We start from the raw sequence: 26,118 nt of genomic DNA on the forward strand, positions 1-26,118 counted from the left end.
CTCAGGTTATTTAGTAAAACTTTTGAAAAAAGAAATTAAGTGTGACCTACTATTATGAATAAACCAGTAGACGCACAAATTGAGTCTGATTCTATAGAGGCAAGACAATATCTCGTGTCCCAGAATCCAACAAAGTTGTTTTATTATACTGTCAGTAGGTCTTTGAGCTATGTCTTATTTTATTCAGCGATTTTACCAAGTCGATAATATAACAAAATTTTTGTCAAATGTTTAAAAAAAAAAGTAAATTTAAAACCCTTTAATTGTACATTCCATAATGATCTTTGGGATAAAATATTAAAAGTACTAGCAAGGTGTGCTATATACTTTTGAGTAAAACAGATGAACAGAATATTAAAAGGGAAAGACTCAAAGTTTACTTTCAGTATAAAAAACCAAAAAGATAGAACATTGATAGATCCTATTAAATTGATGGCACTAAACAAATATGAAAAAGAAAAAAGAAGGAAGAGATAATTTTATATATATGTATATAATATTTATATTTTATAGATATATTTATTTTTATATTATATTTATATTTATTTATTTTTACAGATTATATTTATTTATTCGTAAATATTGTATTTATATTTGCATTTAAGTGAATTTTATTTAATAAATTTATTTCAGAAAAAAATTGTTTTTTATTTAAATTTCATTGGTCAATTAAACATGACGTCAAGACTGACATGCTCTGCATTACTAATAAACCAATCAAATGTCTTTAAAGTAAAATATTTTCCTTACAGGTGCCTATAATGGAGATTTAAATTGACCAATCAAATTACTTGAGTGGCCCATTATGACGCCCTCTGGATGTTGGGCAAATCAAAACTTTGAACCAGGGTCCCCTATTGAGTTGCATCTGTATTACTCTTTGATAACTACTTTAATAAAATTGGAGGTACTTCAACCAATAATACTGCTTCCGTTTTATTTGTTGCATACACTTAACTCATAAAAGGTAATGTGTTCTGTCGGTATTCAAGGAAAAAATATACTTTTTATTTGAAGTTGACAATTTTGACATTTGACAATCATCTTTAGGCAGGCGTATGTGTGTTTGTGCTGCTAAAGGATGTTATTTTTAGTTATTAATTAACAAATTACTACAGTAAAACAGTTAACTTTTTAGGTTTTTAATATATTAAGGAATTACAATATATTAATGACATAATATCATCTTGTATGTATCTTAATTAGCCAAAATAACCAATAAATCAATATAATTAATTATTATATTTAGAATAAGTTATGATGCATCAAGTGATTCTTACTTTTTCATTCCTTCAGAAAAATGTATAATGGTATTGGTTTGCAAACTCCTCGAGGATCGGGAACCAATGGATATGTTCAAAGAAATTGGGCTGCAGTTAGACCTGCTGAAAAATCAAAAGCATACAAGACTGAACAAGAACTTGCAGCATTAGATACTGCAAATACCAGGCAACCTAATAAGGAAATTTTAGATCATGAAAGAAAACGAAAAATTGAGTTAAGATGTGCTGAATTTGCTGATATATTAGAAGAGCAAGGGTAAATTGTTAAATACCTATATCGATGTATATAATAATATTTTTTATTATTATTGTGTATATTTTGTAGTTTTAGCGAAGAAGCCATTACAAATAAGGTGAACAACTACAGAAATATGTTGAATACACAAGGGGGCAAGTTAGAAAAATCTCAACACTGGGGTAGACCAAGGTAGGCAAAGATATTTTGTATATGTTTTATATAATGCATGTCAATAAATATAAATAATTAATCATTTATTCTACTAATTATCTAAAATCCAAAATAGTATTGGTTTTATAAAGTTATAGGTTATAGTGCCATCCATAATTTTATTTTTAGGTTATATTATCATGTTTTGTATTTCTAGTAGTTAAATTTTAATTTGTTCCGTATCGAATTACTGGCCGATGTAAATATTAATTTTGCAAAATTATTCTTACTAAATTACTCTATTCAATTATAAAATCGTAATTATTCATTATTACAAAATATTAAGCAAACCTTTAGGATTCATATTTATTGTTTTATAAGTAATTTTCAAATCTCTTAGCAAATATTGTAGAACTATTATCTTTATTAAATATCTTGTGGTATGCTACTAATTTGGTTAAGGCTATTGGATGGTCCTCCAACTGCAGAGATAATTGCAGATTAGAATCCCACAGAGCATAGATGTACTTTGTGTTTGTAATTGTAACTGTATATGTCTCTAGGGAACAGTGTAAAATCCAACAAGGAATAACCATTTCACTCACACCATTAACCAGGTTGGGTAAGACTGGATGTTTTCTGGGATGGTCTCTAAGTTGGTCACTGGCCAGTCAGTTGGTAGCCTTAATGCCACGTCTGTGTTTTGGAGCCTTCATTAAACAGTAGCTTCAGTCCAAATAAATCCTAATATAATATTAACAAACAAAATTATTTTATCAATCACATTTTTTTTAAGATTTAAAGATTTTTTGCGATAATTAAATTAAATTAATAATCACTAATAAAAATTAATGCAGAAAAAAATTATTTAAAGAAAAAAATATTAATACTGTGTAGTGATATTTCTATTCTCGAAATATTTCTATTATCAAAAAAAAACAGTATAAGAAAATTTTTCAGACATTTATAGGTTCGAAAATGACTATATATAGAAATGCATATAAATATTTGACTCTTAAAATAAAAACTGAAAAACAAAATATAAAGTCGTCGATTTTAAACCAATTTATCCCCGTTTAAGCTGACTGAAAGTTGTTCTTAGCAATTGCGATCGATTCCAGCGTAAATCCGGCGGATGCTGCGCGTCACTATGCCATCCCCCCTATTTTCGGCACACCGCTCCATCCCTTGATACGTTTATTCACAAACCAAAATGCCGGACGCGATTCTTAAACCGCGTTCTCCGAAATTATATACCTAAAATGTAGGCCAAACGCCATATATCCAAAATCACAAATGTCTTCCAAAAATCTCTGACGTGTTTACGTTTCCGTGATACATCGTCTTCCGTTAGTTCGTAAGTTCTTAGTCTAAGTCGAAATATATTAAAAATCGCAGTCACAGCGAGCGTGATAATAATCCGTAACTTCCATAAGCCGTTAAGTAAAGTTTGTCAGATATATTGAAAAATGTTCTATAACCAGTCAAAGAACAGATTAGTGTTGGAAGGTCGATTGCCTCTGGAATACGGAGCTAATAAAAATGTTCATCGTTTACCTGTGGATGAACGGATGATTTTTGAACGTTTATGGAGAGGTGCATTTTGCCAAGCGTTGGGACCCAAGGCGCCCTTAATTAACAGAAGAACAAGATCATGTTGTTGTCATTGTCAGTGTCCTAGTGGAGGGGATGAAATTGGTAATCATATGTTAGCCCAAAGAAAAGGTCTGAGATCAGTTGTCAGGTATTTAAAATCTTCAATTAATTATAGTTGATGAATATTTTTTAAATATTAACATTCATGTTTTAATAAATACAATATATAGCGATAAGTTATTATAAACATTAATTTAATTATACGGTAATCATATTTGGCGATTTGGAAGATTTTTTTTAATATTTAAAATTTGTCGTATATCAAAACAGTTCTGTGTGTTATAGATATCCGTAAAAATATAGTGTGCGTGTATTTAACACATTATTATTTATTTTATTCATTTACATAGTTTTTTCTATGGGCTTTTCTGTTTTGTCCAAATACGTTTTTGTCTGGATTCCAACTCTTTTAGAACTTCCCCGGTGAATGAAATTCAATTGGTATCGTAATTGCATTATGTTTAAAATTTATTTCCAAATAAATATCCATTTACTAAATGAATATTGTATTATATCAAATTGTGTGATGCAATTACATTATTTATTTTATTTTATAAGTTTAATGAGTTCTATTACTAGTAATTTTATTCGCAATATAAGCATTCTTTGATTACCCCCTATACATATCCATATACCATTAATTCAATTATTGAATTAAGCTATTAGTTGTAACACTGTTAATCGTTTAGTTATTTTCGAAATTACTAAATAATTTATGAAATTTATTATAGACATATATTCTTAACTTTTAAAACGTGTAAAAAGTACCACGTTGCGTTAATTTTCGGGGATTTTATGTATTGTAATAAGAATATTTTAACCGCCTGTTAAAATATTGACCTAAATAGGAAATCCTGTTCCAGGGGACCAGAAAAAGCTTCGATAACATTTCCATTTTTTACCCTCCCCCCGAAAGTCTGCTTTCGTAACAATGCGAGAGTTTTGATCCATCACGCATATATGTCGACGTTTTACCCCACTTAGTGCGTTTGCCGACCAAGGGTGAGGGTTATTGATCGTTTCTATCGTCGCGTGCCACCCCTGTCATAAGGCTTCGTACAGGGCCAAACTCCTAGTTATAAACGTACTACGGATGTGGGGTAGTGGTCGCAAATAAGCTGTCGTTTTTTATTTTCTCTTTGGTCAGTATCCGTATCTACTTAGTGATTCGATGAGTAATCAATAGAAACCAAATTTTATATTTTGCCAATTTTGCGTTGTTATGATGGTGTGTTATAACCATGAGCATGAATTAGCCGAGAAGTGAGTAATCTTAGTTCCATCGCTAGGAAATAGGTGTCATTAATAACGCTGTAGGGTTTTAGCGCTGTATAAGATTGTATGAGTTTATATTCTATTTCAAAAACTATATGTTAAAATATATTTATTTGGCGTATGTGGTTATTATGTGTAAATTCAATCAGAGGTTTTCTAGAATCATTTCTTCTGTCAATTTAAATTTAATAACCCTGATTTAATTTGATTAAGTTTTTCTTACTTTTAACTGTCTAGGGTTAGTGCGTACTAATGTTTGTATTGATGAACATATTAGTGTACATTATTTACTATATAAACATTAAAATAAAAGTTTTCTCTTTTAATATCTTTTGTCTATTTAGATTTAACAGCTCGAATTTAATTATTGTTGACTTAATATATTTATAATTATATTAATACTTATCAATTCATTTTTTAGCGTTACTGAAACTCATCAAGTAGCAGAAGCCCAACAGGAGAAAAATGCCAGATTACGTGAAGCTTTCGGTATATCCGAATACTTCGTAGAGGGTAGTAGTTTTGATCCAGACCGTCAAGCCAAGGAAAAATTGGCAGCCGCTGAAAGAGAAAAACAGCGAGCACTGGAAAGAGAAAAGGAGAAACAGGATGCCGCTAGGTATCAGCTGGTGAGGACACCTACTCCAGAGCGGAGTGGGGCAGAAGATGAAGAACGCGGTGATAAGGACGAAAGTCCAAAAAGAAAGAAGAAGAAGAAACAGAAAGATAACAGGTGACAATTATTTTGCTTTATTGTTTTTAAAAACTGAGAAAACTAAAAGTCTGTAGTTAATATGGATACTAACAAGGGGAAGATATTAAAATTTGCTTTACATAAATATAAAAAAGCAACATATAATTTTGAAGGACACTTCGACTATTGCTTTCAACTAACTTCTTAAAATATATTTAAATTAATAACTATTTAAATAAAGTTCACTAATGTATTAAACTTTATTTATTAGAAAAGTTAGATTAGATTTAGATTAGTTTACATTTGGGCTTTAAATACTTTAGTTGCCTTATCCATATGATAATGAAACATTATTTACGCCCAAAAAAAGCTAAATATTTTTTTACATTTACCTATCTAATTCTATCACTATTTGTATTAATGAACATTGTTTGGATTTACTAGAAACTTACTGAGTGCAGTGCCAAATTCAATTTCGTTTATCCATTCTTTCCCTTGTAACATCCAATGTAGAATAATCAATATTATTGTTGATTTTTTTTTAATGCGGCTTTAGCCCATCCAGCGAAGAATCAAAAAAGAAAAAGAAGAAAAAGAATAGGAAAAAGGACAAGTAAGTAGGAAATGTAGAGGCAGGAAATTAGGAGTCACGTTTAGTTTTTTTAAATTGTTTTAATCATAAATAATATAATAATTGTCATCAGATGCAAAGAGCTATTTTTAGTTATTTAATCTTTTAACAAACTTAATACTCGTAGATTTTTTGTTTATTTCTTTTTTTTGTTCGAATTGTGTAAAATTTCATTTTATACCAAGTGATATTTCATGTACTAATTCATTGGTGGTGTATTTTTTTTGCCGTACGTTTTTAAGAAGGCTGTAATCAGGTAATTATTGTATGGTCCGATTTTATACACTTTCGTCCGATTTTTTTATACTTTCGTTTGTCCTTTTTTATAATGTTTAGCCTGTCCGACTCTACGGAGACTTGAAGGTGCGTTCAGGAAACGTTACAGAACAATCGTTAAAAGACTGAGTCAGGTTGTTTCTTTTAAAGATATACATTAATATCACAACGTTATTACTCAACGATCTCCAAATAACTGTGACGTTTTATCTTAGACAAGTGTATATCTTTAAATAATTAAAGTGTTTTAATTATTTTTAGTAGTATGAAAAAATATCTTAAAACAAAATCGACATTGGTAATACTGATATTTCGAATGAATTAACACCATTAAACATGATTTATATTATAGGTCATATATATTAAATAACATAATTTTCATTTATATTATTTACCTTTTAGTATTGCCCATTAGCCATCATTTTATTACCATGAAATATTTATTTTAACAACAAGAATGAATCTGTTAAATTTGTACTTTATGTATACCTTACCATATTTATTTATATTTAACTTTTATATTTTATTTATATTTTTTATATTTAACTGCATCCATTTGTATAGAGTGCAACAATGTATCATGTTTTTATATCTGTATTCAAATTAACTCTTTAATTATTTAATTAATAATTAATAGGAACTATTAATCCAAATTCATTTATTTATCAATTTGTAATTATATTGAAATAAATATATCGATTTATTGAAAATTAGTATATTTTAATAAATAATTTAATCATCAAATATAAAAATATATTATTTATTTATTAGGTTTCTTTTATGTTTTTAGGCATACAGATTATATGCTTTTAAAGAAATGTATCATGAAATCTCAGAAGTGTAATATGAATTAACAAATTAATTTCTTTTAAAATTATTTGTGTATTATTTTTATTTCTCCTGAATTGTATAATGTATAACATTACAAATAATAAAATACAGTAATATATTTTCTTTTAAGTAAGTTGACGAAAGTTGATTATTTTAGAACTTATATATGACATAATTTGAAAATATCTTATCAATAAGCGCTTTTAAACTTTTATTATTAATAAAGCTTTTCGTTTATATTACATTTACGTCAGTACATTTTCAAAAATTATTACAATTTCCGAGTGCTTTTGAATGTTCATTAAAGTTTCTAAAGTATTTCTGTCGATTAATGATGTTTATGGTAATTTTGACATTTTATTCCTTATCATGCCATCCACTTTTTAAATGTGTAAACAATCGCTAAATGGGCATTTCGTGCAGTATTTATGATACTTTCAGGACATGTCAGTGATACTGGTGTCGCCAATTTAAACATTAACAACTTGTCAACAGTTATTAGTTGAATTGCTTCAAATTATTATAATAATTAAAACACGTTTAACGTTTGTGTCGTGATAAAGTTCACTATCATGACATCTGTTTATTAAATACGTCTTCTTTTACGTCCTATTAGATCCTCCAAGGTAAAAGACAAGAAAAAGAAAAGGAAGCGTCGCGAGGAAACATCTGATGAGTCTGAATCAAGCTCCGACAGCGAATCTGAAGAGGAGGAAAAGAAAAAAAAGAAGAAAAAGAAGGAGGTATGTAAAAACAATAAGGTTTTTTTTTGTTTATTATTTATATAAATTATATACTAATTTCTTCAATTCGATTACTAATTATGTATTATGTGGATGCTCTTGCATTTTGGTAGACTTTTATTTATTTTGAAGATCTTTGAAGATTTATTTTAAGATCTTAAGAAAGTTTTTATATAATACATTATTTATAATTAATGTGATAACTCATTTTAATTGCAATGTTTAAATAATATACTTAATTATTAGAAACATTTATTATTAACATCTTTATGTACATATTTTTTTCTGATCGTGTGAATCTTACTGAACTCCTTTCATATGATTGGACTGATTTGTTTGAGGACGTCTGATGGGTCCGCTAGTTTTCTATAAGCTTTTCATAGTATGCTGTTAATATTATCACAAAATTAATAAAATATATATAATATAACCCCACATTACACTAATATTAGCATAAACAGGCTAACAAAACACAGAATATGTTTTCTATGTTTTAATTTGTTTGTAACATTACTGTATTTTTTCTTATAATACTCCTAGAACAAGTGAACAAGTTGAAGTGTCCTGTGTGCAGTAATATTGCTTTCTCTATATAAGGCAGTATTTACAGTTGATGAAATAAATTAAAGCATATTTTTTGATACTATATTTAATCGGAAGAATTAACGTATGTATCGGTAGCGTATGCGGTTGAAACTATATATTTGTTAATGACTAAAGTTAGTACTGAAGTTATAAATAGTAATATTTTTGCGCCATAGACTGTACCTGTTCAGGTCGCTGTTATGAGATAGTCTTTTATCGTTTCATTATACATTGATCTTCCTTCAGCATCTGTTCAATATATTCTTGTCTACAATCTGATTATCTAGAGTAGTAATTTTAAAAGGCAATTCATTTAGATGTTTCATTATAAACAGAAAACACCGACAGATAATAAAACTCTAGCAATGTCACTTTTATAAAGTAAATCAATTAACACTTTTAAAATACTACATACTGACATTTATTTGATATCAAGACAGCTGCTATATACACTTCATACATGTGTGGGACACTTCAAAATCATTCACATTTACGTTTCTGTACTGGAGATTAGATCGTTAAGCCATTATGTAGGAATGTAGCACGATTTATTAAGGGATAATTGCATGTTATCTTCTTTTGTTAAAATAAGTAAACAATGTTTTTTTGAACCTTGCGCATTCATATAGGATAGCCCAACTGGCTTACTATGATTGTAAGTACTGGTTTGTATGCAATAAATTGAATGCATGAAAGCTGAAATTATGTATTTTTTCACAATATTTGAAAATTTATGAGGGGAAAATTTATAAAAATTACACTTGTTCACTGTTTTTTTACATTTTGATGTTACTCTTATTTTTTATTAGACTAGAACATTTTTAGACTCTTAAATAAATCCGTTATTTCTAACTGTATTTTAACAAATAAAAATTGAAATAAGCCTGTTATTTTAATATATCTTATGGAACTGGCTATTTTAATTAATATTATATTAATGATTCGCTTGATTCAGATGTAATATAATGACAATGTAAATATATAACAGTCAATACATTACCTACAGATTTATTTAGTCATTAGCTTTATAAAAATATCTTTTAAAATGTTTTATTAATTTAAACGATTAACTACAGTAATGTGGTATTTTAAAAATTCAAATGTTTTTTATTCGCAGAAAAAAAGGTCGAAGAAAAAGAAGCGTAGTTCATCAGAAAGTTCAGATAGAAGGTAATATTTACTAATAACTACATCTGAGATAAGAAAAAAGTATATAGTAATACTTTTTCTTTTTCGCTACGATTGCACAAAATTCAAAATTTTCACTAATTCTTGTAATTGTAGTTCCCCTGAAGTGAAAAGAAGTAAAAAACACGACAAGAGAGAGAAAGACGCTCGTGACAAGAAAGAAAAAGAAACTAAACGAGAAAAGGATTCATCGAGGAAATCACGAAGAGAGTCTAGGTCTGCTTCTAAAAACCGGAAAAGTGAGTCAAAAGAGAAGTCGCTGAAAAGAAAAGATAAAAGTAGATCCCCAAGGAAACATTCAGGAGACAGAAATGACAAGAGCGACAATGATAATGATAAGCACCATAAGGGTAAATATAAAACTGAAGAAAGAAAATATAGAAAGTCATCATCAATAGAAAAACGCAAGAAATCGCCTGAAAATAAAAGAAAGTCTAGAAGTCGTTCAATTGTTAAACGATCACATAAATCCAGGTCACAGTCACCGCGTTATAAAAAAGGCAAGTCAATATCTGTGGAAAGGGCAAAAAATAGAAGTAAATATAGCTCCCGTGTACGCGAAAGAAATGATGAGAACATTAAAAATTCACCTGTCAGAGATCAATCTCGTTCTCGCGGTAGAAACAGATCCCCTTCTCTCAAAAGAAGAGAAAGATCTAGATCGTTGTCGCGGTCCAGAGACAGATCAAAAAGGTCGCCAACAGGTAGAAATATTAAAAATGATAGGAGATATAACAGAGATCGAAATAGAAGCGAAGAAAGGGCCTTGCTGGGTAGAAGAAGATCGCCAAAATATCAAAAAGATCGTATATATTCAAAGAGCTCAAGATATGATAACGGAAAAGATCGGGAACAAAAGAGAGTAACCCATAGTCGATCTAGATCACCTATAAGTAAGTCGTCCAAATATTCTTCTAGACAAAGTCTTGAAAGACAGAGAAGTATAGAGAGGCGTAGGGGTTCAACAGAAAAATGTATAAGTAACGGAAGGAATAAGGTTAATGACCTAAAGAACGATAAACATAGAAGTAAAGAAAGAAGTTTGAGTTATGATAAGAAACAAAATGATAAATCTTCTGCGGTAGATACATATTCATCAAAGAGATCTCTGACGCCAGTTGAGAGGCATGTTTCCAAGAGTTCACCCAAAAAAAAATCCAGATCGAGAAGTCCAATCACGCCTAAACAAAAAAGGAGAAAGTCATATTCTCCTCAAAATGACCTATCCAAAAGTCCACCAAGGAAAAGAACAAAATCTCGAAGTCCCCTTGATGTCCCGAAACTAAAGCCAAAGGCAGAAAAAGTTCGCGACAAATCTCCAAAAATGAAAAAGCCATTGCCAGTTGTACGTTTACGGCCGTCAGAGCAGTCATCTAGCGAGTCAGAACAGTCAGATAAAAGCGACAAGGAGGAAGAACAAATAAACGAAAAGGAAATGCGGACATTGATTTTATTGAAAAGCGGATTAGCAGCGAAAGCAAAGGAAGCACTAGAAAAGAAAAGAGAGAAAAGTGAAAGTATTTCAAGTCCAGTAAAAGCCGTTGTTGCTAAAGAGATAATCCAACCAGATATGTTTGATATTAAAGTAAGTAGTGGAACATTAAAATTATTTTGAGGTGTAGTAATGAATACTTATAGATATTACCATTAAAGAAAGATGTACCTAATTCACCAAAAAGGGAAGTAGTAGAGATGAGAAAAAATGCAAGCAAGAGTAAATCTCGATCAAGATCTAAGAGTATTACTAAAGATAGGAAAAGCAGATCTAGGAGTAGAAGTTCATCACGTTCCACTCATAGGTATTTTTTTAAATATATATTTAATAATATTCTGTTTATATTGTGTATCTTTTTAAGCTCAAAACATAGTAAATCGAGAAGCAGGTCACGTTCTTCAAGTCAAAGCAATTCAGACAGTTCCAGATCAAGATCGCATAGTCGTAGCAGATCAAGTTCATCAGACAGTTCGTATAGTTCTAGTTGTTCATCGAGAAGGTCCCGTTCATTGTCTATTCCTCGACGAAGAGGTTCTCCAAGTTTCCTGTCACGTCGACGAATCACCAGGTAGGCTTTGTAATGGACAAAAGTTGATAAGAGTATGGTTTACCAGGAATTCACTGTAAATTTTAATAAGTATAGATATATATTGGGTTTTTCAACTGGGGCGGGTTGGTGTTGATAGTCCTTAGGGGCTATGCTGTTTTGGTGGCTCCTCTTTAATCTATTTTGTATCATTCCACTATTCAAACCTCCAAACGATCAAACGTGAAAGTTTTGTATGAAATCCTAATATTTGGTGGCCAAGTTCTAAACAACCGGTTTGGTAAACCATCGACGAAAGAAACCCCAGATCAGCTGACAACACGCCATTTGGAATGTTTGAGAGTGAAACACAAGCATTTTTCCTCTGGATGAGGCAACACGCAACACAAACTTGGATATTCTGCATGAACGATTTGAGAGTATGAATATATCTCACAGAGGAGACAAGCAAAATGCAATTGGAACCGGCAGTGCACCGGTGCTCTTTAAATCAACATAATCTAGGCCACCGCTCAATATCAAATGCAAGCAAATCCAAATAAAATATTTTCAAGATAAATCGGTTTTGTTGATAATTCATAAACATTTCATTTCAACATCGACCTGTCCTTATTCAAAAACAATTTAGATGAGATATCATTAAAAAAAATCTGGTATATCTTACTTTCAGATTAAAATACTTCCACGAATTAGTTTTTATTTTGCTTTTTTTTTTAATTTCAGACACAAGTAGAAGATTGTGTTTCCTAGGGATTATTTTAAATACCAAAATTTCATTTTTTGTACGCTCTAATTACAATGTATTTTTAGATTATTTCAACAAATAAACAACATATTTTGTTATTTTGTTTTTGTTTTTATTTATTATTTTAGTTTTATTTGTGTATTAGTTATTATTTGTTAGATTATGTGCTTTCTATTATCTACAAGGTAGGTTGCATGAAATAATTTTTTGGTCACATATGCTTTTATTGAACTACTAACATTATCAACTAACTTTATAATATTTTACTAACATAGTGCCAGGAAAAGACCAATTCCTTACACAAGAATATCACCTAGTTCATCTGAAAGTAGTTGCAGTAGCCCAAGTCCATATTATTCGAGGCGCAGGTCGGCAACTAGATCGAGAACAAAATCTTTAAGTAGGTCTGTCAGTCGATCTGTGAGCACTTCTCCTTTAAGATCATCAAAGTCTCCTTGAGATTATAATTGTGTCATTTTAGTTTCCACACGGTCGGATATTATTTCTAGTTAATGGAATTCAAGCATCTTTGTGCAAGTCAGACATCAGTACAAGCATTATGTATGTGCAATAATATGTATACATTCACAAAGATATTTGATCATATTTAATAGTACTAATTTAATTAATATATTAACTTTACTAACGGTGTTATATATGAGTAGAGTTATTTTGCTGATGAGATTTGATGCAAAACGTTACTTTATCTCATTAATTTCTTGATGTTCAAAGATATATTGTACCTATTTTCAACTGTTGTACAAAAATATACAACATCTTTACAAAATAGATAAATACTAGTTTGTGATCATATTGTGAGTGATCTTAAAGAGCATTATCTTGTAAATATCTTTTTTGTATTAGATTTTTAAGTTTGGAGTAACAACTTTCAACGCTTTCTAATTGCATTGGTGGATTAGCCCCTCTTAGTTATAATCAGCGTCTTAATCAGGTTGTTGATAGTAAACAAATACTTGTTACATAAATGATGTTGATATTAGAAATATTTTTTTTATAAAATGTGCAATTAATATTATCGATTTCTCACTGTTCTAGTCTGAAAATACTCTCTGTGTGATATTTTCTGTTACACTAATTTATTTTTATTTAATTTTATATTTATTTATTTAATTTATTTTAGATAGTATAAAAATATATCAGTAACTATGTAATGTGTTTTTCTGCTCCGATAGTTTCGTCTTTATTAATAAATTAAGACTTGGTTAATGAGTTTTAAAAAACTTTGTTGTAGATTTGGATGTCTTTCTAATTAGCAATTCATCATTCAGGTAATACCATAAGGATTTTAGTTCTATCAAATTTTAATGAGCAGAATTATTCATAGCATGCTCTTTAAGTTTGGGTTAGCAAATAAGTCACTGAGTGTGATCTAATAAAGATTTTAATTTCTTGAATTGAATTTTTTACAACTTTTTTACTAGTACTTTATTTTTTAACAAACATGAAAGTTCATGCTTTTCTGTTTACTAACAATGTTAGGATTTTGATATCAAAGAAACAATTATATACACTTACTGAAATCATTTTATATTTAAATAAGTACATATTAACTGAAACATCATAATTTACGAATATAAAAATCAAATATACACTATTTACAATATAAGTTCCCATAAAACTGGCAACTTTTGTCTTATTTTATCTAACATAAATAACTACCATATTAAGAAATGTTGACTAGATGCAATCAATAAGTCTATGAAGAATATGTAATATATAAATTACTGACAAATCATCAAGCGAATCTTTTATTTTACTTTTTTTACAAAAAGGTATCGGTATGATCCATTTCCAGTTCAACTCTAGCCTTTTGAACCTTGTGGATTGGGAATACTATTTTAAACTTCTATGACAATAATCGCGGGGCAGTAAGGATGTTCAGAATCCAGGTTCAATATTATATACAAGGATATTAATAAGTAATACTTTATAGATATAGGGGCCTATCTAGGCAAAACAACGAACACATTCAAATATAACAAAATACGATCACAAGCTGTTTCAACGTAGGGCTGCCCGACGCTGTAAACAAATCCCAAAATTTGTTTTGGAGGCATTATTTGTAGCCCTTGCATTTTCACATGTCAGGGCCGTATAAGCACGCATTTAGGATGTTAACTCCTGAAGCATTCAAGATTTCACACTAACAGCTGGCATGGTTTTCGTGAATGAATCACTTGGTCCACTCTGGGTTTTAATATCCTCTATAATCTGTAACAAATGAAAAATGAATAATTAATTGGATTGGTTTTACTCTTGTGTAGTCTTTTACTCTAGCCTAGTGTAAAATTATGTTTACTTTTACGTTAACGGTATATTAAAAAAAATACATTAAATACATATTGAATTAGTATTATGCAACATTTTCAATAACTAAATATTTACAGTATAAAACTCAATTACAGATGCTAATTTAATTCTATTTATATCTTGATTAATGTATTGCTTGGAGTGAATAAATACAATTGTTTGACATCTTACATTAAAAAATATACTACTCAAACCAAAAAAATTCTGGACAGGTGTAAATATATATATAAAAAACCTCAATAGATTAATTGAAATCATGTACTACTGGAGTTAATGCATTAAATACTAACCGATATTAAACGATCGAATCCAAACAAAAGCCCTTCTTCATAATTCCCTTGAATCCATTGCGTGCGATGGTTAATAGTTTTCCCTTCGGGCAGCTTATTAGTTTTAGCAAAGTCGATCAACCACACACCAACTTTTGAATCGTCGTATATAATAAATAAACTACTTCCAATCACCTCCCTGGTCTTGAAATAGTCCGACTGTTCAATCTTACTTCTAATTTCGCAGAGTCGCGTTAACAGTCTTTGTCTCACATCCTCTCTGCCCCCCAAAAACATGTCGAGGGTGTTAAGTACCTCGTCTCGGGATTTAACTTTCTTTAGGTCGGTAACTGGTGGTGACCCTCGGCATTTCATAGCTTCTAGCCTGAAACCTTGGCTGCACGTTGACGACTGCAATTCCCTAAACTGCATGTAACGTAACTTCGTGACAGCCTTTTTTTGGTGTTCGTCTTCAGTAGGAGCTTGAGGATCAATAGCTACCATTTTTTGATACAGGTCAGGTCGCGCAACAGTCTTACGTACTTCTGATTCTAAAAACGTCCTGGTTCCCATTTTAATATCGACAACATAGGGATCCTAAGTAAGGAAAATAAATTAGTTCTCTTATTAATACACTTTGCTTCTAATACAAACTTACTTGGAAACCATGTAAAAGGTCTTGTAATTCAATGAAATTTTCTCCATGGTATTCTACTTCTCGATAATACTTTGGAACAATGTCTTTGACTATGGGATCTTGAGAAATTTCTTCATATACTAGTCGTTCAGTGTCATCAGAATTTGGAGAACGTTTCTTCCAAACTGTTCCAGGTCCAGCTGGTGCTAAACTATCTGGATGTCCACTAAGTTGGAACCAATTAGTATTACGGCTTTTCAATAACAAAGGACTAGCAGGTAAACTTAGATCCAAAGCATTCTGTAACAAATAAAATATTATTAATATTATTCTTAAAAAGTGTACCATGCATCATACATATCGACACCAATATGGAAACATGGAATTAGTATTTCCGTTGTATCAATGACTTACGCAAAACACTAAAGGAAATTGAACATATCTTCTTTCGGACATATAAATAAAAACCAGTTTAGACACCGAGAATGTTTTTAATTAATTCCGTTGCAGTGTTGTGGCAATATCGTGAAAAGTTCATTACCTTCAAACTGATATTACTTTGAAGGTTAATAGGTACTATTAGAAATACACCGGATACAACCTTAGAATCTTCCACATATAATATAATTTAATGACAAAAATGTGGCTCAAATAACGTAACCCTGACCAACGATTTATTTATTTTTTGACTTATATAAGATTGTCATAAATGTCAAAAAAATAATCAAAAAGTTCATTGTGAAAAATAGGTAATGGTTTTATAGGTTTTCCAAAATATAAAAGTATAATAATAATTATTAAATATCTAAATGATTTTTCACTTTATTTATTGTATGTTTAGTTGCATACTATGTATACACTACTAGCCATTATAAATTAGATAAGGAGATTTTAAATAATGTGTATAACTAATTTTGTCTTGTATTTATGAAACTTGAGGCTTTTTGTGATGTTTATGAATGGATAATGTATTTACTGATGTAACATGCTCAAATCATAAATTTAAAATAAACAAATCATGAAGCGACTGAGTGTAATAACATTTAAATTATTTAAAGTGATACAAGCAAGGTCTTTCTTACAAATTCTTCGTTGCCTTCTCAAAAAGTCTGCTATTAATAAAGAGTTAATAATATAGATAAAAAATGCAAATAGACCATATCTAATAATACATTTCTTAGATTTAGATATGTACGGTAAACTTAACCAAAAAATATCTAATAGGAAATTTTGATCATAAGTGTATATTAAATTAGAACGATTGACGCAAGCACTTCGAGTTTTTGCACGCTATAGACAAAACAACGATGATAAGACGGGTGCATTGTTTAAGTTACTGCTAGATCGAACGACAAATAGTTTTCATTGTATATGGAACGCAATTTTCTCCTACTTGTCTAGTCCATTAAACGAGAGAAACACTCGGATGGGAAGGAAATCGACTTCCTGAGCTTACCTAACATGTGCGATTGACGTCAGTTTTTTAACAAAAAAAAACACGATTTATTATTCGATATGCGATCGACCTCAAGCCGTTGAAATATCTTTACTTTTTGTCAAGGAGAAGAGAAATCTAAAAGGCAACAGTATTTAGAAACCGTTTTTAATAAAATATATGTATGCTTGCAGCTGAGCATTTAAAAATGCACCCTTTATTTTTTTATAAGAAAATTATTGATTTATATAATCTATTTAGTGTTATTCTCACGAGAGTACTTAAGAGATAAACATTTATAAAATATGTAATGTTTTCTAAAAGATTAAAAGTGTGGAATATTTTATTAAATAGTATAATTATCTGTTACATGAATTTGATTAACTCAATGATATTCATTACGTGAAAGTTGCAGATTTATCATCAGCGATTGATTTAATGGTAATTCAGGGTTGAACAATTTAAAAAATGCACCGACCAGTTTATTAATTCCAATCATAACGACGCTATTTTTTGTTTTAACTCGCATTAAAGGACAATTTAATAAACTATGTCAAGAGTATGATGTCAATGTCGTTGATCGTCATTGAAGTTTTTTTTTCGGAATATCATTTTTTCGTATTGTTATTATTGATTCCGGCAAAGTACGTGATCTGACATATCGACAACAAAACTGCGACAATTCTTAAAATCAATGTTGCGCGTCAAGGAAGTTAATTATAGCGAAAATTATAAAATCCATGTCTGAATTGTGCGCCGGCGAATCAGGGAAGCCATTATTGATACTTCGAGCATATGGTTTTATAAATATTTAATTGATTCGCGAGGAAATGTGATCCGGTGTTGCTGGAAGACAGCATATTTGTTTTATGTCTCGGGTAAATATACATAATTATTTAAAGCCGTACATACAATATATGCTTCCTTTAAAGTAAGTTCAACTTCTATGATAAAAATGACACTTTCTAATTTAATTATAAATAAGGATAAAACAATAATAACATTGATATTAGAAGCCCTTTTGTTGTTGATAGACGGTTGATTATTATTACAGTTGTACTAAAGCAGCCAAAGTTTACAGGTGATTAATATATTAATAATTATTTTACTACTTTAGGTTAAAATTCCTTAAAATTAAAGATCCTTGGAATATAAATTAGATATTAGTTGTAACGTATATCCAATTTAATTACGAAAAATGCATTTCACTTGCATAAGTAACCTATAGGATTCCAATCTCGCTTATTTAGTAATAGAAACAATTTTGTTTTATTATCATTACGAAACGCAGCACTTATATAATCGTTTAATTTTTTTCTTTCTCGATCAGACATAAAAAGAAAAGTTGAACTTTAATTGGAGTAAAAAAGCGATTTACGATAATCAATCTTATTATAAAATATCAATCTCGACACTTGAGTGTTTATATTTAGCTACAACACGAGCCCAATCAATTCCAAACGGGACAATAGTTTATCGTTTAGCATATGCCGATATTAATTGTATTAACCATAAACTATTCATCTCACAACAATTCAAATTGAGTTCTCAACGGACGTAATTGATAGGCCACAATTAATTTACCATGCGTTCTATTTATATGATCTGTTTTATGTGCCAGTCAAAGTTAAAAAGTTATTGCGGCTAAAGTTAACACTCGTACCATTCGTGCACATTTAATTCGGATGTTTTGTAACGAACTTGTTTCAATTTTATATTTATTTATCTATTGGTTAGAGGAACCAGTCATGTTTGGTTCGAGAGCAATATTTAAAAATATCCCATCTGTTCATTGAGCGTAGTCCTATGAATTAAAACTGGAATATATTCCGCTCGAATATTTTAACTGGTTCTTGATGTCGGGTAAGGTTTTAATGGTCAAGGCTTTGTTGTGATTTATTAGATACGTTACTATTTTTTAAATTACGATATTATATACTATTAGTTATTATTTTCGGATATATTATTACAGTAACAACTGAAAAAATCTAAAATATTTGAGTAACATTTGAAGGTTAAATGTCATTTACGCATTATTTCTAACTACTTGTTATATTTATAGATGGCAGTGTCAACACGCAAATCTGTTCCAATGTTATTACAATGTGTATTATTCAGTCCTTATGGTTTATTTAATATATTGTATTGTGTTTTATTTAATATTTAAGTAGTGTATGTTCATTGGTATTCAAAATTCACAGCGGCAAAGTTCATTAAAGCATTGAGCAATGATTTGTTAGTAAAAGGCGACCAAAGACAAGTATGATGGTAAAAATATGTTAATAAAGCTGATGTAATTATTTGTTTATAGTTAGGGTAACAGAACTGGTTAAGTGTCTAGAACTGTGGTGGTGGTCTAAGTTGATAAAATACAATGTAGAAAATAGGAAAATTATTTATGAATCAAGGAAATGCGATAATTAAGGGGTCACACGATATGTTCTGGGGTTGGAAGCGTCTGAATGAAATTTGATGGTTTTTGTTTTCGGAAACTTGTCTGTTTGTGATTTTCGGTTTGTTTGTGACACGTGATTTTTATAGTATATGTGCTGAGTAATGTACAATTTCTGTTCGTGGATTATCAAAACTTACAATGGCCAAAAATTTCAACAAAGACATGTCTTCTTCAATGTTAATTGAGTCGGTTCCACGTTTCCTCCCGTTTAGAGCGTTTTTGCTCTGATTTGCCTTCCTCCATCTCTTGAAAGCATTGTGAGGTGATGGAGAACGGATAGTTTTGCCATGCCGTCCCGGTTTCCAAATTTGGGAGGCTTCGATTTCTTGATCGCTGGTCTGTAACAATAAGATTACTGATCGGTTGTCGGGAATAAACATCGAGCCTGTTATGTGCGGCTTTAATTTACAAATATTCGTTCTTTAATTGGGTTGATCTGATTATGTTTGATGCGAAACCGTTTTGTCTCGGTCGTGATTTAAACGCAAGCTGTTTATATGATATTTTTCACCGTAATGTTACCATTTTGATTTTAAATTTCGTTTTATTATAAGAGTTTTTGATTATAAGAGACATTTTCTGACAATTTTAAGATTCAAAATTAAACGAAAATAAAAAATAATAATGAACCTCGTGTAAAAAAAAACATAAAACTGATTTCAGCAAATAGACGTAACAATACCAAGACGAGGGACAAGTTCTTGCTGCAAATTACTAAGGCAAATATCCAGTTATTTGCAATTGTTTCTACCCACCTTTGACTGAGGCACTATGAAATGTATTTTTAACAAATAACATACAGAGACGAACTCAACGGTTTGTAACATCTTTACACAAAGCGGACACTGTCTAGACTGAATTCGACGATCGATTTGTTAAAAATATCTTGTGTGGTGTTAATTATAGTTTATCAAACAAGCGAAAATAAGAAAACCAAATGCGTTAAAAACGTCAAACCCTTGTACTTTTCCATCATGATCCGGAGGTGTGAAGATTGAAAATTAAATGGTATTTAATTGGTTGAATAACCTACAATTAGGCGGAAAACTTTACCACGTGCGTTACATCACCTTTGGATATGAACGCGAAGAATTAAAACAAAACAACCACTTTAAAATATATGATATATCGTTACGATGTATTTGTAGTTGGCGTTGCATGTTAATAAGATGAAACCATATACATTAATAGTCGAATAGCAAACAAACGCAATAATAAAATTCAGGTGACAAATACAATTTAACGAATCCTGGCTTAACTGAGTGTTGGTGAATTAGCGACACAAAAAAGAGAAAAAATCGACTGAATGGATGTTAAATTTATGTTAATCGATGACGAGTTACCGCTCGTTTCAACTTATCGATTGTCGTCAATGAAATTTAATTAAAACCGCAACAACTAAAATTTGCCGGGCGAAAAAAAGCCATGTTATGCCAGCAATTAGGCACATTCTCGCGAAAATGAAATGTCCATGGTCATGGTCCATCTAACCCGAATTCAAACAAGCCGGTCTCGATCCACACCGGAACTAGCGACGGACGGTAACGATTTCAAATGCAGGTCGTGCGTCCGAAGAATGAAGCTCTTTTTTAAGGTCGCGTCGATCATCGGGCAGAAGAAACAGTGTTTCGACATCCGCCTCGGCGAAAAAGTGTAACAGCCGGACGGAGAACACCAGGTCATGGGTAACGAGCCGCGAAAACACTTTCTGATTATATCGGCAAAGATATTTCACGAAAGCTTCCGAACAGGACATACCTCGAAGAAAACTCAAATCATCGCAGTTCAGATCTCACAAAATGAAAACGAAAATACGTAAATGAATATTGAACCCGTTCAGAACTGGTTCGGATCGCACTGAACGCCTCCAGGCTTAAACCTCCTCGGGTTCATAAACGATAACGATATAGTGAAACTCCCTTGTTTACAAATCACTTATCGTCGATATCACTATTGGAATTGGACAGATTCTGTCACTCGTTCGAACTGAAGGTGTTCTCACTTTCGCTTACGAAATCGATAAAACAAAACGGACAAAATGGGAACAACGCCATTATCCGACGAGTCTCTTGACCCATATACGAAACCTATTGACGTAAATTGAAAATTAATATTTAATGCAGTGTCACAATGATTGCGCTTACGAAACTAAGCTTACATCGATGTAACCGAAACGTTCTTTAAAAAAAGCATTTTACAGGGTTATATCAACGAAGACGAAATTGAGTTTTATATTTATTTAATGAAAACCCTTGTCTCGTTCTGATAAAGGAAACTAATTGAATTCAATACTTAACATAATGTGCTTTTTATGGCCTATAATTAAAGAGAATAAGAACATTTCTGAATGCCATATGTTTTGAAAATACCGTAATTAAATGGACAAACAAGATGGTAACATTGGTCGGTTAGTATGCTAAATTGTTTAAATTAATAATGGTTCATATAGTGTAAGAATATTTTTATCTCCGACTGTATGTATAAAGACACAAAACCACAGAATAATGAATAATTTAAATACAAAAGTAAAGATCCACATGAAAGTGATGTAAATTTTAACAAAGTGTTTTTTCAACAAACAATCAAGCTTTCTAAATGATTTCCATTAATTAGTCTAGTTGATATTTGTTGTGTGGAAAGAATGTGAAAATCACTTTCGATTTAAAAGAGTCGACGGACAAAAATATTCGTAAAATATCACGAACCGGGAAAGTTACGAGCTGCAAATAATATTTTACGAGGTGTTTATCAACCGTTGTTTCGCAAAAAATGTTTAAATTCCACGGAAATAGCTTGAATCGAAAACATTTTCTTGCCTTGGTGAGAAATCCGAGGCAGGTTCGATCCAGTTTCTGGATAGATTAACTCGATCGCGATCGAGATCTATTATTCATCAGAATCGTGAGCGTCAACAGCCAAAGGGCACTGTCCTTACCGAGAGGTTCTTGCACTTGAAGCAGGCGAACTCCTGGATGAAACCCGAGTACGTGTCTCTTCCTTTGTTGGCTACCAGACTAACTACTGCCGGAACCATTTCGAAATGGCTAACGCACATTTTACGTTGATAGAAAGCTATATTGAAACGATGCGAAACACTACTATCAAATTCGATTCACTAAAAGTAATACTAGATAAAATCGGATCGCGAAATTGTCCTGGAGAGGGCGGCACGGAACAATATCCGCTATCGAGCGTTCGAATGGGACTGAGTTAAACGAGCGCCGAACCACTCAGATATCTGAACCGTTCGAGCTGTTGGCTGTGCGTCATTGGCGCTTGGTGGGACCTTCTTCTACGTGTTCGCGACCGTTTTTTTTCTTTCTGTTTTAGTTTTCGGCATTTTTTCACCGGTTATATTTAGATCTACTGTCGCGTTTGTAGTTCTACGTCGATTGGGGTGTGTATGTGTGTAGATACGCAATTTTAGGAATACAATATAAATAATAGGCGGGTCGATCAACTTTGATACAGCTGTTTAATTATTCCTGCAATTTTTGGCACCGTATCAATGATTAATATGGCAATTAGAGTTTATCTCTTTCTAGATATCCACGAGATCGACAACCTTTATATTAGCATTGATACTCGGGTAATTCAATATTTCGTGTTTAATTTGTCTTAATCAGGTGATTTATTATTTTTCACTATGTACTATTTTTCAATGCTTTAATTTTCTTGTACTATAATCAACATAACGTGGTTATTTTTTTAAGATCAGTTCTATTTATTAAGGTAAAGCGGGGTCACTTGATCAGGATTTTGTTCAAATCAACGTAGGGTCGATTCAAAGAAAAAATTAGAAAAAAGCTATTCTTAAATCAATTGTTTATTTATTTGACTGCGCATCATGATAAAAAAACTTTAGCAAACCGTTGTTTACTATACTAAATTTACTTTATAACGAAAAAAAGCATATTGCGCTAGCTAATGCCTGACTGAACCACTCAGAGGAGTTACTGAGTTATACAATCATTTACATATTAAAACATATGAAATAATGAAAAAAAAAAAACAAAACAAAACTAAAGAGTTCAAGCAAACACAAACACCATTAATACCAAAAATGCATATATAATGCGAGTCCATTCTTTCTAACTAGCGCATTGTACCCATTCTTCTCTTAGGGGACTGCCTGAACAGAAGTCGGCGCATACTAGACAAACATAACCATCCCCTTCAGTGTCTCAAGGAAGCTGAGTTTTTTTTACGTTCTTCTTGTTGACTTTTTTATTAATTGTCATAACTGAGTACTGCTCTTTTTTAAACTCTAAGGAACTACAACGTGGAGCAAAAGTCCCGCTACCATTTTGATTGCCTATAACTTTCACAAAAAGTTTATCTGGTCTATACATTTTTTCGTTATAATTGAAAAATTATATCGGAGAAATGGTGACCGCCGTTCGCTATGCAACTTTCAGCTTTTTTAAAGCATTTTTCATGACATCCTGCAACATCTGAGGCTGAATTTCTTCAATTTCGTGACGAATAATGTCTTTAAGATGAATCGTTTGGCGCTTATTCACATAAACTTTTGATTTTAAAAAATCCCATAAGAAAAAGTCTGGTGTTAAATCCGGAGATCTGGTTGGCCTTGTGAATTGCCACTTCGTAAAATTAGTCTTCGTGGAAAAATGTCATTCAATAATTGAATTGATGAACGAGTTGTGTGTGCTGCGGCCCCATCTTGCTGAAACCACATGTCCTCTAGTCCTTGTTCTTCCATTTCAGGCACAAGAAAATTTAGAATCATGTCTTGGTACCTTTCAACAGGAGCAGTAACTGCCACACTTTGGTCATTTTCAAAAAATAGGAACAAATGATGTTTCCAGCATTAATACCACACCATACAGCCTTAGGATTGCATTACTGTATTCAATTCGTTGATCAGGATGTCTCGGTAGCAATTTTTGGACTAATTGAATTTTTTACGGGAACATTTTCAAATCAGTTTTAAAAATTCGTCTTAAACTGCGTGCAGAAATGTGTAACTGTGTGAACTAAGTCTTCCAAGTGATGTTTCTGGAGACTCTGCAACACATCCCACACAAGAGCCACATTTTCAGCGTTACGACCTGTCTGCTATCGTAACCTACTGTCGAGAATTCGCAAGTAATTGATAAATTGTGGTTTTGTGAGGCACTGGGCGACTAGGATATAATTGACACAATTTCCGCAGAGTGGCAATAATGGAACGATTATTTTCAAAAAATATTGTCACTATTTCTGCTCGTTCTCGTGGTGTATATTTATCCATAATAAAATTTGGACGTCACATAACAAAGGTGGTGCGCTTTTGCCAAGCCTTTTGCCCCATTTGTTATTAATAATTGCTTTCTACTCTGACATTTTCATGAACTTTTCTATCTTCCCGCTAGTTTTAGTTATTTAGTGCTTAATGCTTTAATTTTCTTGTACTATAATCAACATAACGTGGTTATTTTTTTAAAGATCTGTCCTATTTATTAAGGTAAATCAGGGTCACTTGATCAGGATTTTGTTCAAATCAGCATAGGGTCGATTCAAAGAAAAAATTAGAAAAAAGCTATGCTTAAATCAATTGTTTATTTATTTGACTGCGTATCATGATCAAAAAACTTTAGCAATCCGTTGTTTACTATACTAAATTTACTTTATAATGAAAAAAAGCATATTGCGCATTAGATATTGAACAACCCAGAGGAGTTACTTAGTTATACAATCATTTACACATTAAAATATATAAAATAATGGAAAAATCAACAAAATGTGTTGGACTCCTTATAGAAATAGAAACAAAATTTCAGAGTTCAAGAAAACACAAACACCATTCACACCACCATTTAGTATATATTGCGAGTCCATTCTTTATAACTAATGCATTGTACGCATTCTTCTTTTGGGCACCTAAATAGAATTGACTAGACAACTATAATAACTATATAACAGAATTAACTAGACAAAAATAATTATCCTCTTTAGTCTCTCTAGGAAGCTGAGTTTTTTTTACATTCTTGTTGACTTTTTTATTAATTGTCTTAAGTTCATCTTTCTCGAGAGTCTTTCACAATTTCTCTTTTTCCCTTGTGTTTGATGCTTTAAGAGCTCTGTTCTGTAGAAATATATTAATTAATGTAGAAATAAATAATTATTCAAGTTCATAATGCATAAAAGACAGTGCAACCAAACACCATAATAAAAAATCAATCATTTTAAAATGGCTGATATGACCAAATGATGATATGTTCAAATGACCCCTTCGTCGGCTTGGTTGACGCTGTGGTAAAGGCGACAGGACGGTCCTCCTATTGTTGCGATAGTCGCGGGTTCGAATCCTGCCCCAAGCATGGTCGTAAATTTATGTTTGTGGTTGTTTAACATTTGTGATTGTCCTTAGGCAAGAGTGCAAAATCCGATAAGGAAAATGATCCCAGTCACGCTAGTAACCAGATTGGGTAAGACCGGTAGGCCAGTTGGTAGGCTTAATGCCGAGGACCGTGGTTCGGAGCTCATATTAAAGTAGTCCCAGTCCAGAAAACCCTCGTTGGTAAAAAGGAGACTATATATATATATATATAACTCCTTCCTAGAATTACTTTGAATATCAATATCAATTGAAAATACTTTATTTTTGAATCTTAAGCCAACAGTGATCATGTTGAAATCATAATACACTTA

The 26,118-nt window shown here is 31.3% G+C and overlaps 2 protein-coding genes across 16 annotated transcripts in view; one reads left to right on the forward strand and one right to left on the reverse strand.

Annotated features, from left to right (window-relative positions):
* Positions 1–1,032: 1,032 nt before the first annotated feature.
* On the forward strand, positions 1,033–15,216 carry LOC143191056 (uncharacterized). Of its 11 annotated transcripts, none has more exons than XM_076395728.1 (11): positions 1,044–1,189; positions 1,297–1,539; positions 1,609–1,710; positions 5,024–5,335; positions 5,853–5,909; positions 7,651–7,777; positions 9,480–9,532; positions 9,647–11,135; positions 11,189–11,349; positions 11,407–11,613; positions 12,613–15,216. In XM_076395728.1, the coding sequence occupies exons 2-11, from the start codon at positions 1,301–1,303 to the stop codon at positions 12,794–12,796; spliced, it is 2,931 nt and encodes a 976-aa protein (XP_076251843.1). In that variant the 5' UTR covers positions 1,044–1,189; positions 1,297–1,300; the 3' UTR covers positions 12,797–15,216. The 11 variants fall into 11 exon arrangements, with proteins under 11 accessions (XP_076251846.1, XP_076251848.1, XP_076251852.1 ...); XM_076395729.1 differs by having other exon boundaries at positions 11,419–11,613; XM_076395730.1 differs by having other exon boundaries at positions 11,204–11,349.
* Positions 13,865–26,118, reverse strand: part of IP3K1 (inositol-trisphosphate 3-kinase-like protein) — a 375,891-nt gene continuing 363,637 nt past the window's right edge. For 2 of the 5 annotated variants that reach the window (XM_076395746.1, XM_076395748.1), the window contains 4 exons: positions 19,602–19,802; positions 15,596–15,874; positions 14,959–15,534; positions 13,865–14,569 (listed from right to left, as the gene is read on the reverse strand). In XM_076395746.1, the coding sequence (XP_076251861.1) occupies positions 14,489–14,569; positions 14,959–15,534; positions 15,596–15,874; positions 19,602–19,802 (1,137 nt within the window). In that variant the 3' untranslated portion in view covers positions 13,865–14,488. Of the gene's footprint in view, positions 14,570–14,958; positions 15,535–15,595; positions 15,875–19,601; positions 19,803–20,219; positions 22,736–26,118 lie in introns of those variants that run through there. The other 3 variants (XM_076395747.1, XM_076395749.1, XM_076395752.1) reach the window with 3 other exon arrangements.

This window comes from Rhynchophorus ferrugineus, unplaced genomic scaffold (assembly GCF_030347505.1).
Source record: "Rhynchophorus ferrugineus isolate W39M unplaced genomic scaffold, kcgeb_rfMv2 rfM2, whole genome shotgun sequence".
In the NCBI taxonomy this organism is placed as follows: Eukaryota; Metazoa; Arthropoda; class Insecta; order Coleoptera; family Curculionidae; genus Rhynchophorus; species Rhynchophorus ferrugineus.

What these genes read in the sequence shown, in the direction of transcription:
- LOC143191056 (XM_076395728.1), top strand. Translation starts at nt 1,301, where the DNA reads ATGTATAATGGTATTGGTTTGCAAACTCCTCGAGGATCGGGAACCAAT. An exon ending in TCAGAAAGTTCAGATAGAAG is followed by an intron (nt 9,533 to 9,646) that starts GTAATATTTACT and finishes TTGTAATTGTAG; the next exon opens with TTCCCCTGAAGTGAAAAGAA. An exon ending in TCATCACGTTCCACTCATAG is followed by an intron (nt 11,350 to 11,406) that starts GTATTTTTTTAA and finishes TATCTTTTTAAG; the next exon opens with CTCAAAACATAGTAAATCGA.